The sequence below is a fragment of the Sorex fumeus genome, unplaced genomic scaffold (assembly GCF_029834395.1).
Source record: "Sorex fumeus unplaced genomic scaffold, SorFum_2.1 ptg000093l, whole genome shotgun sequence".
Lineage (NCBI taxonomy): Eukaryota > Metazoa > Chordata > Mammalia > Eulipotyphla > Soricidae > Sorex > Sorex fumeus.
This window is the reverse complement of record NW_026606150.1, coordinates 1,304,864-1,316,366: the sequence shown is the minus strand read 5'-3', so window position 1 is coordinate 1,316,366 and position 11,503 is coordinate 1,304,864. Positions and strand designations below refer to the sequence as shown.

General features: G+C 42.1%; 1 protein-coding gene across 1 annotated transcript; it reads right to left on the bottom strand.

Moving 5' to 3' along the window:
• Positions 1-6,647: 6,647 nt before the first annotated feature.
• On the bottom strand, positions 6,648-8,179 carry LOC130039680 (mammaglobin-B-like). Its single transcript, XM_056131553.1, has 2 exons — positions 8,125-8,179; positions 6,648-6,844 (listed from the first exon to the last, which is right to left on the bottom strand). The coding sequence occupies exons 1-2, from the start codon at positions 8,177-8,179 to the stop codon at positions 6,648-6,650; spliced, it is 252 nt and encodes an 83-aa protein (XP_055987528.1).
• Positions 8,180-11,503: the final 3,324 nt, after the last annotated feature.

Here is an 11,503-nt window from a genome sequence, read left to right as displayed (position 1 = left end):
AAGGCTGGGATGGAGAAGTGAAAGGGTGGCTCGTGCACATCACAGAGAATGCAGCCTGAATTTAACAATTGGTATCCATAGCCTCTATTTCAACTCTGAGCATTATTTCAGTACAATTTATAAGTCCTAATACTTTGTGATCCCTTAATTGTCTCACAGTCTGGGTCCTTCAGATTATTCAGTCTCTGACTCCTGAGGTTTTTTTTTCATGAAATATAATATCTGACTTTGTGTGTGTGATGAGAGACAGAGAGTGAGAGACAGACAGAGAGAGAGAGAGAGAGAGAGAAAGCCAAAGAACATGGCCTGTTTTTAATATAACAGCTCATATAGAAAAATTTAGGGTCTGAAGGGATACTACAGTGGGTAGGGAGTTTGCCTTGCAAGCGACTGAGCTGGATTCAATCCCCAACATTCCATATGTTCCTTGGAGCACTTCCAGGAGTAATTCCTGAGTTCAGAGCCAGGAATAACCCCTGAGTATTGCCAGGAGTGCCTCAGAAAGCAAAATAATAATAATAATAATAATAATTTAAAAGAAAAGAAGGAAGGGAGGGAGGGAGGGAGGGAGAAAGAGAAAGAAGAAAGAAAGAAAGAAAGAAAGAAAGAAAGAAGGAAGGAAAGAAAGAAAGAAAGAAAGAAAGAAAGAAAGAAAGAAAAGCTTAAACTGCATCAGGTGTTCTGTGTTTTCTGGTGGGTGCTGGTACATTAAGACACACATACTTTATGACATAAACTTGGTTCACTCGAGGCGTACATTCATGAGAAGGGGAAAAAAATGTCTTTGAGGTATTTCTAACTTAAGGTAACGGGAAGTGTACCAGAACAATTGCTAACAGCTAGGTAAAAGCCTGGAATACTAGTGTTTGTCTCTAGAAATGAACTTTGAAATGTTTTTCTCCTTTTCAGGTTCTCCATCCTGCTTTTCTGAGTTCTTTAATGAAGACAGTGTCTAAGTGTGTGTGTATGTGTGTGTGAGCGCACAACATGCACATATGTGCAAGTGTGCACATCTGTGTTCTCTTGCGTGATAGATGAAGCCCACTAGAGACATTTTATAATCAGACAGCAAAAAGTTGATGTTTGCAGATGATTTATTGAAATGAAAATGTATTTGCTGAGGTTTCGACAGCTATCTTGAGTGTTTAGGTCAATAGCCAAGAAAGAGGGATTTGGGATTTAGACCAAAACAGTCAGGGTCCGATGTTGTCTTGTGATCCAAAGGTCAGGTGGAAAGCTAATATGCTGAACACAGCTGGTCACCAGATATAGATGTCTGTAAAACAAACACAGACTGAAACTTAGATTTTTAGCTCTTTTAAAAATTAAGTTTTTGATTAAACAACATCATCTCTTTTTTTTTTCTGAATTCAATTTGTCCACTGACATCTGGTATCCAAGAAATATAGCGCTGTAAGACAAGTCAGGACTATCACATCACTTAATTGCTAATCAGAGAATTATTGATAAAAAGCAATGCTGGTCTTTTCCTCACCAGGGATCTCAAGAATCATTCTTTTCTACATTTTCTTTTCTTTGATAAAGCTTATCATTATGCTAGATGTATTATCAATTCTCAACGTATCAAATTAAATCCTGTGCTCAAATACAAAAAAAATATGAAGCTGTTGAGTTCCTTTACGGTGTTAGTTGTCAGACTAAGAGTTCCATGCATCCACCACTATCTTTGTATAATACATATTATATATTGTATATTGCAGTGTTACAGTATGAAATAGTTTGAGGAATTTGCCAAGTAAACATCCCATCACCGCTAATTGCCAAGAGTTGCTTGATATAAAAATTTTTACATGTAATAGCACATAGCATATATAATTTGAGACTTTAACTCTGTTCATTAATGCTACATTTACTGTGCCAGAGTGTAATCAGTTTCTAAAGTTTTCACTTTGCAAATGTGAAACTCTGCAGTCTTTATAACTTCCAATTTCCTAATACGTGACCCTGAAAACTATTATTTTACCATTTACTTCTATGAAATGTGCTCCTCTTGAATCCATGAATAAGAGGAGTAAGATTTGGGGGCAAATTTTTTTAATCTCTCTGTGGCACTTACCCTCCTGTTTTACAGCCCACCTACATTGTAACACATATCAATATCTTCTAAAATGATGTATACATTCATCTTCGTGCTTTTGATATGATTTCTAAATTAACATGAACTGGCATAAAAGATGCATTAGATGGCTCCTATGAAAGATACTGCAGCATGTGTGTTGGTGGGGATGTGGTAAAAAGGGAACTCTCATCCACTTCTGGTGGAAATGTTGTTTGGTTCAACCCCTATGGAAAACAGTATGAAGAGTTCTCAGCGCATTTAGAATTGAGCTGACATTCAAGCCAGAAATTCCACAGTTGGGTATCTATCCCCAGACAGAAAACCATTAACTTAGAAAGATGTGTACATTGCAGCACTCAGTACAATAACTGAGATTTAGAATCAACTTAGATGTTCAACAACAGATAAGTGGATCATGAAGATATATACAGTGTAACACTACGCAGCTGTAAGAAATGATGTCACTGTCACTGTCACTGTCCTCCCGTTGTTCATCGATTTACTCTAGCGGGCCCAGTAATGTCTCCCTCGTGAGACTTTGTTGTTACTGTGTTTGGCATATCGAATACATCACGGTAGCTTGCCAGGCTTTGCCATGCGGGCGAGATACTCTCCGTAGCTTGCCGGGCTCTCCGTGAGGGGCGGAGGAATCGAACACTGGTCGGCCAAGTTGGCTGCATGCAAGGCAAATGCCCTACCCGCTGTGCTATCGTTCCAGCCCAAGAAATGATGAAATCGTGCAATTCATTGCAACATGGAACTGGAAGGTGTCATGTTAAATGAATTAAGTCAGGACAAACACAGGATGATCTCACTTACATGAGGTATTTAGAATAACTAGATGAGGGAATGCAATGGTTTAAAGGGAGGATGCCTAGGTCACCTCGGGCTCAGAGTATAGGGTGGAGAAGAGAAAAAACCAAGTGGAGAAGGAGGAGAAGAGATAGATGAGAAGTCAAGGCGATTCAGGTACACTGGCGGTGTCAAGGAATGATACAGCTAAATATCCAAAGCAGTCAACGGCACTGAAATCATGAGGCCTAAACTTCAACACTGAAACTTGAAAAGGTGCCTGTCAATATGGCGGGCTTGGGGGTGAGGTGTTGGGGAGGAAGACAGGTAACGTTGGTGGAGGGACGTTGACACTTGTCCATTGAACCTGAGGAGCCAAGCAGGAGCCAGGCGGGTACCCTCAGACTGTGCTGCCACCCTATGCTGCACATTCTGCTGGAAGCACTGAAAGCTGGGCAGCACCCCGGGGATACCTCAGTGGCCACCATCAAGATTTACATTCTGGACATGCTTCTGCTCAAGTATGAGGCAGGTGCTGGCCAAGGGCATGAGCTGAGACCTCCTCAGGCAGCCAGCCAACTCCAAGAGGGTGGAGAGAAACAGCAGCTTCAAACTAGTTCCCAAGCCCATGAATAAAATTCAGATCAAGAAGACATGTCCCCAGACAGCCCTAAGAAACCCTGGGGTGTTGGGACTGGCAAGATATCACAGTGGGTAGGGCATTTGACTTGCACACGGTCAACCTGGGTTCGATTCCCAGCATCCCATATGGTCCTCCGAGCACCGCCAGAATTCCTGAGTGCAGAACCAGGAGTAACCCCTGTGCATCACCGGCTGTGACCCATAAAGCAAAAAAAAAGGAAATCCTGAGGTGTCAAGGACCAGGGCTCCAAGAGACCCAGCAAGGCCAGGAAGAAACTTTTCAGCCCAGCCCAGACCAAGAGGGACTCCAGAAAGCCAGGAGAGGGCAAGGCTGCTCACCGCAAAACAGGAGTTTTGGCTCCCCAGAGTTTGGTCTTTTGGCAAGACCGAAAAGGACATTTCCAAGCCATATCAGGTGTAAAGGGGGGCCTATAAAGCAGGAGAGGGCACAGCAACTCAAGCTAAACTAAGCACAGCCAAGGAGAAGGACCCCCCCCCCCCCGCAAGAATAGCAGCCAGGCCAAGGGAACCAAGGTCAGAAAGGCCCTTGAGGTGGGAAGTCAAAGTCACAGGAGGGAGGAGCAAGTCAGGTGTTGATGCTCACAGGAAAACCAAAGTGAAGAGCTCAAAATCCACTGTCAGTCCTCCTAGCCCCTGTTTTCCCTGGCCATGGATATTAGTCTTCTACTCTGTATCTTTTTATATCCTACAAATGAGTTCAGTCATTCTACATTTTCCCTCACCTTCTGACTCATTTCACTCAGCGTGATACACTCCATGTCCATCCATTTATAGGCAAATTTCATAACTTCATTTTTCCTAATAGTTGCATAGTATTCCATTTTTCCTAACAGTTGCGTAGTATTCCATTATGTAGATGTGCCATAGTTTCTTTATCCATTGTCTGTTCTTGGACACTTGGGCTGGAGCAATAGCACAGCGGTAGGGCGTTTGCCTTGCATGTGGCCGACTCAGCTGACCTGGGATCGATTCTTCCGCCCCTCTTAGAGAGCCCGGCAAGTTACCGAGAGTATCTCACCCGCACAGAAAAGCCTGGCGAGGTACCCGTGACACATTCTATATGCCAGATACAGTAAAAACAAGTCTCACAATGGAGACATTACTGGACCCGCTCGAGCAAAACGATAAACAACGGAAGGACAGTGCTACAGTTTTTGGACACTCAGGTTTTTTCTAGATCCCAGCTATTGTGAATAGTGATGCAGTGAAAATAGGAGTGCAGATGGTGTTTCTGCTGTGTGTTAATGGTTGGAATCTACCACAAGTATGTGTGGGAGGCAAAGGATAAGAAAGATAGAGAACTGATCAGTATGACAATAATAGTTAAAAATTATCATGCCGGATAAGAACTGAATGTTAAAAGTGGGTAAAGGTATATTCCTGATAGCCTTTCAGTATCTGCATTTCAAGCCACAATGTCCAAAAGCAGAGAGAGGGACAGAGAGAGAGAGAGAGAGAGAGAGAGAGAGAGAGAGAGAGAGAAAGTGAGAGTGTGTGTGGGGTGGGGTAATGGGAGGGAACCTGGGGACACTGTGCTGGGAAATGTACACTGGTGGAGGAATAAGTGTTGGAACACAGTATTACTGAAATCTAGTCATGAACAGCTTTGTAAGGGTCTATCTCACAGTGATTCAATTTGTTTAAATCCTATCAAAATAAAATATTTTTTAAAATTCATTATCAGCAAGAGCGAGAACAGAGCCATCTTCCCTCCTGAAAGAAGGTAAATTCCCGGCCCCCAGCAAGGGTTGTAGCCAGAGAGGGTTGAGTGAGTCAGGAAGCTCAGGACCAAGGACCTCCCAAGGGGGATGAGTCCCAGGGGACACCGACACCCCTGGCCGGGAAGGATAGGTTGAACATGAGTCCCAAGGCCTCGCAATATCCACAGTGGTGGACAGAAGGGCAGAAGCCAAGAGCTAGAGGAACATTGTACATCTAAAACTCAAGTATACATAACTTTGTAAATCATGGTGCCTTGATAAAATACTTCTTTATTTAAAAAAGGAAGCGCATTATGGTCCCTTTCCCCAAAAAAGAGATACATTAGGGAACAAAATAAATTCTAGAAAAATACTCATCAATGTCTATTTTATATGACAAAGAATTCTCATGTTTAAACTAAAGTTGTGTGTGTGCTAATGACCTATGGTAGCATCCAATCCATGATCTGCACTTCCCCTTCACGGTAAGTTCAGTGAAATGTCAAGAATCCAATCATCTGCAACAAAGGCAGACTGCTTGAATGTAAATTGTTTGCTGGTTCTTTAAGATGCAATGGATACTTTTTCTATAGCACAGCGGGTAGGGCGTTCGCCTTACAAGCAGCCAACATGGCCGACCCGAGTTCGATTCCTCCGCCCCTCTCGGAGAGCCCGGCAAGCTACCGAGAGTATTCGATATGCCAGACACAGTAACAACAAAGTCTCCAATGGAGACGTTACTGGGCCTGCTCGAGCAAATCGACGATCAACGGGAGGGCCTTTACCTTTACCTTATGGAAAAATGGAAAAAAATGTGCTATCTAGTTTTGCAGGGAAGGAGATTATTTATTTATTTATTTATTTTGTTTTTTGTGTCACACCCGGTGATGCACAGGGGTTACTCCTGGCTCTGCACTCAGGAATTACTCCTGGCAGTGCTCTGGGGACCATATGGGATGCTGGGAATTGAACCCAAGTCGGCCGCGTGCAAGGCAAACGCCCTACTCGCTGTGCTACCCCTCCAGCCCCTGAAGGAGATACTTTAATTCCCAAAACAGATGCTTCTTGAGAAAGATATTTTTTCTTTTATATTTTTAAAAAATATTTGTTTTCACTTTGATGTAAAACGTGTGTACTATAGCCTATGTCTGGGGTGGAGGGATGTGTGTCCTATGAATTTAATGTAGGTAAAGCTCTATAATATTTTCTTAGGTCTTTTTCATTTATCAGTTATTAATGATCTACAAATGAAGAGTATATAAGCTTGTGGATAGGTCTGTTGATGTGCAAGTATCACAGTCACCATGTCATAAATCCTCTAAAATAAAATCAAGCATGCTTAGCACCTGCTTTGGCATAAGAAGTAATACTCTAGGTTGCTTGTCCTTATTTTAAAAACATGAGAAAAAAAGTCAAGTTACCATCATCATTCTATAGTTGTCCAGAGTTTCTAGTGACTGTTGATTAAAACATGTCTTCATGCTCCTTATAGCATTTTCAATGTCTTCGTCCTCCAGGAATTCTCGAACAAAGTCAATGTAGGCATCTAAGGTCATGGACCCATCTACTGTTTTCTCAACTACCTCCTCAAGTACAAGACACCCATAACCTAGGGGGAAAGAATGGATAATTAGGCTAATCCTTGGATGCTTGAACATTGTTTCTGGCCTCAAATGATGTTTGTTCTTCAATTGCATCCTAGTGAAGACATACCTTCAGAAATGTTATGGTGAATAGTGTGTATTTTCCATTCAAGGAGAGTAGATTCAGGACACAGTGTGTACCATACTGTATTCAGGATATGGTATGTGCCATATCCTTCAGTGTCTAAAACCTTGACTCATCCTTTATCCTATGTTAAGGAGCCAGACTAGGCAATCAGGTGTAAGGGGCAGCTTCTCAACAGAAGACACTGTGACTTAGAGCAATATATTAAGCATCACCATAATCACTTAGAGAATCCAGGCAAGATTTTTCAGAGTTATATGTATTGAGTCTACACTATTGTCGAGGACTTCAACTGACGGCAACTTTTCATGTGATGGAAAAGAATAAATGAAAGAAATTCTTGTAACTTGATCTGCTGTGATCAACTGGGTTAAGCAGTGGAAAGTACCCTCACTTGGTTACATGAAAGGTGGCTTTCACTGATGTATATGCAATTTTCTTTTAACTGAATTTGATCCTGTCTCACTTAACATGTTTGTATTTAACTTCTGAGTCAATTATCTGGGAGTTTATAATGAGCCTAAACATAGATTAAAATATGCCACAAAAACGACTTTATGTTTGAAGAGCAGGAATAGGCTGCTGGGATATTTTCTGATAATTGAACAGTCGTTGCTGGGAGAAGACCTCCCAAAGGTGTGAGCCCTTCTCAGTCTAGGTCGAACAAGAAGGATGAGGAGATAGAACTTTCTGGAAGTGCTCAATCACACCAGCAATGTGTGTAGAGTGTAATTCCACGGTGTGGACCATTGGATCCCACTCTGATTTCTGAAGAGTCTCGCCTAGGGAATTTAGGTTTCCTATACCAGAAAGATAGACTGACTGTGAACCTCTTTCAGGAAACTCAACTAGACATCAAAGGTGGGGGCCCCTCTGTTATATCCCTTTTTTGCCCACATGAAATAGTTCCTTCTATTACTCATCCTTAACAGAGTTGTGGCTGTACATCCAGAATAGAGGACATCCTATTTGAAGTTCTAATTAGAGGCAAGTTCAAGAGGAACACTTGGAGACTTTCTGGAATAAGTGATCCTTAGGTCTATGCAATTCAATCTACTGTATTGGAGCTGTCCTATCCAGAAGCTTTAGAAACTGGGCAGTCCTCCTCTGGACCCAAAATACAATATGACCCCAAAGCGTGCCTTCACTGTCAGGACTCACCTGCATAGCAGAAAAGGGGGAGCGCCGTGAGCATGAGGACTGTCAGCAGCTTCATGTTGACTGTTGTCTCCAGCCTGTAGGGCAGAAGGACTCACTTTGGAGCAGAACCCTCAGATCTCCCCATTTTATTCTCCAGATCACCTTCTTAGCCCCACCCATACATGAAATCATGAGTCACAGAATACACATGGCAATGAGCCACAATGTAAAGAATACACCAGACCAGTCATTCCATACTTAGTTTGTAAACAACAAGGAGATAGAACTTTTAAGCCCTCAGATAATTTTAAACTTGCAATAATAACATATTTTAAAGGTAAAATTTATACAAAATTGTTTTTAAAATAAGAGAGAGAGAGAGAGAGAGAGAGAGAGAGAGAGAGAGAGAGAGAGAAAATAAGCACCTTCCATAGAGGCAGGCTGGGGAGTCGAGGGTGGGGATGATGGGAGGAAAACTGGGGACACTGGTGCTGGGAAATGTACACTGGTGGAGGCATGAGTGTTGGAAAACTGTATGACTAAAACCTGACCATAACCAGCTTTATAGGGGTCTATCTCACAGTGATTCTATTAAAAAATTAAAATAAATTGAATAAAAAAATAAAAGAGCATATTAAAGAGCAAAATTCCATATCTGTGTTTCTATATTTTCCTGTTATTGCTGCACTCTTATTTTTGATGCTTTCTTCCTCTTTTTCTGGTCACCTTTTATTTTCTTATATTTTATAATTTAATTGTTTCTTATTGCACCATTATTTCTTCTGCCCTACAGGCTGCCTTTGCTCAAGGCTTTGTCCTGGTATCTTGGTGGTGCTCAGGGGACCATATACTGTTCCAGAGATAGAACTCAGTCTCCTGTGTACACGGCAAGTACCTTACCCACTGTTCTCTCTCTCTCTCTCTCTCTCTCTCTCTCTCTCTCTCTCTCTCTCTCTCTCTCTCTCTCTCTCTCTCTCTCTCCACCCCTGTTCAACTATCTATTCTGCCTTGTGTAGCGTTCATTATTTCTCTTTTCATTTTCTTTCTTGGTCTACTGCAAACAGCTTCATAGCTTCTGAACATATCCCTTCAAGTTCATCAACACTTAAGTTGGAGTCTACATTACAATGCGTTTTCAGACAAATAACCTTCATCCACTGAGACTGTGTTTTCCAGTCCCAACCACCCCTCATGCCTGCCCCCATAGCAGGCCCACAATAATTAATTTATTGGTAACTGCTTGTTACCAATAAATGGATAATGGAATGATCAAAAAAAATTTCCTTAGAAGAAAATTAGTGAAGATTGTTGCATTTCACCATCGAGACAGTAAGTCCTTGGCTGGGGACTTACTAAGATGTTGTTACAAGTGAAACCTTCTGTGTTCATGGTTTTTCTATCGAGATTGGTTGACTTCCACATTATTTCCCATCAGATCTGCCACGCTCCTACTGGACTGTCAGTGTTGGAGAGTTTGGAGATGTTGCAAAGCCTCAAAAGTGGCCATGTACTCTAGGAAATCCAGAATTTTTAACTGGGCAGTGCAGCTGAAGTTAAACTATTTTTCATATGTTTGTTTTTTAATAACTTTAATAAGTCATTAGTTCAGTTACAGACATTCAATATTCCAACACCAGTCCCACCACCATCAATGCACCTTCATACCATCATTATTTCCAATTTTCCCAACCACCTCTTGTCTGCCTCCATAGCAGGCCCTCAATAATTTACTTTATATTGCTTGTTATAAATAATTTGCTAAAAACAGGTGCTGGCGCGGATGTGGCGAGAAAGGGACCCTCCTTCACTGCTGGTGGGAATGCAGGCTGGTCCAACCCTTTTGGAAAACAGTATGGACGATTCTCACAAAATTAGAATTCGATCTCCCATTTGACCCAGCTATAGCACTCCTGGGAATATATCCCAGAGAGGCAAAAAAGTATAGTCGAAGTGACATCTGCAATTGTTTGTTCATTGCAGCACTCTTTACAATAGCCAGAATCTGGGAAAAACCTGAGTGCCCGAGAACAGATGACTGGTTAAAGAAACTTTGGTACATTTACACAATGGAGTACTATGTAGCTGTTAGAAAAGATGAAGTTATGAAATTTACATACAAGTGGTACTACATGGAAAGTATCATGTTAAGCGAAATGAGTCAGAAAGAGCGGGATAGACACAGAAAGATTGCATTCATCTGGAGAACATAAAGCAACAGGAATGGCTGAGATTAGTACCAGGAATTTTGCTCCATGACTTGAAGGCCAGCCACATGTGCTAGGTGAAAAGGAAGCTCAGATAGAGAAAAGAGCACCAAATAAAGGGTGCTGTGAAGACCCTCCCAGGGTGGGAGAGACATGCTGAAAGTGGTCTGTGGACCAAACATGATTGCCACTCAATGCCTCTCCTGCAGAGCACAGTACCCAAAAGAAGAGAGAACAGGGGAGAATGCCCTGCTACAGCGGCAGGGTGGAACGGGGGGGAGGATGGGGGGTGGGAGGGATGCTGGGACCCGTGGTGGGGGAGGTTGGGCACTGGTGGAGGGATGGGTACTTGATAATTGTATAACTGAAACCCAAGCACAAAAATGTATAAGTCTATAACTGTACCTCATGGTGTTTCACTAATAAAATAAATAAATTAATAAATAAATAATTTGCTAAAAGGCCCTCCCGTTGATCATCGATTTGCTCGAGCGGGCCTAGTAACATCTCCATTGGAGATTTTGTTATTACTGCCAGACACAGTAACAACAAAGTCTCCAATGGAGACGTTACTGGGCCCCCTCGAGCAAATTTGCTAAAAGGGTGATCAAAAATGTTTCTTTAGAGTAAAGTTAAGATTGTTGTATCTCACCATGGAGCTTAAGCCCTTGTGTAAGAGATTACTAAAATGTTGTTACAGGTTAAGCCTTCTGATACTGCTGGCATTAAATTATTAACTGACTGGCAGCTTTGGGCATGTGCATTACTGCTGGACTTCCAGAAGTACAGGGAGATGGGAGAAGGTAGCCTATTCCCGACCCCATGAAAGCTAGAGATCTCAGTCACAAAACCCTCATACCTGAGGTGGTTTCTGGGCATGATTTCTGGGCTTCTGGAAATGTAGGGAGATGATGGGGGGAGGTTGCCCATTTCCGATCCTGTGAAAGTTATAGATTTCAGTCACAAAACCGCATACATGAGTCTTTCAACAAATTAATTTCTGGATGAGGGTCGTCCAAGCAGTGGGGTCTGGCTGGGAGCATGCCAGCAATTGTGAAGTGTGTAGGTTTCCAGCTACCATGGCTCTCCACTGAGACTTTTATAAATGATCATGAATTTAGGCAAACATCCCCAGCCTCACCTTCTGAATGTTGATCTCCCAGGAGTTAATTAAATTCTAGCTAATTTTTAATCTT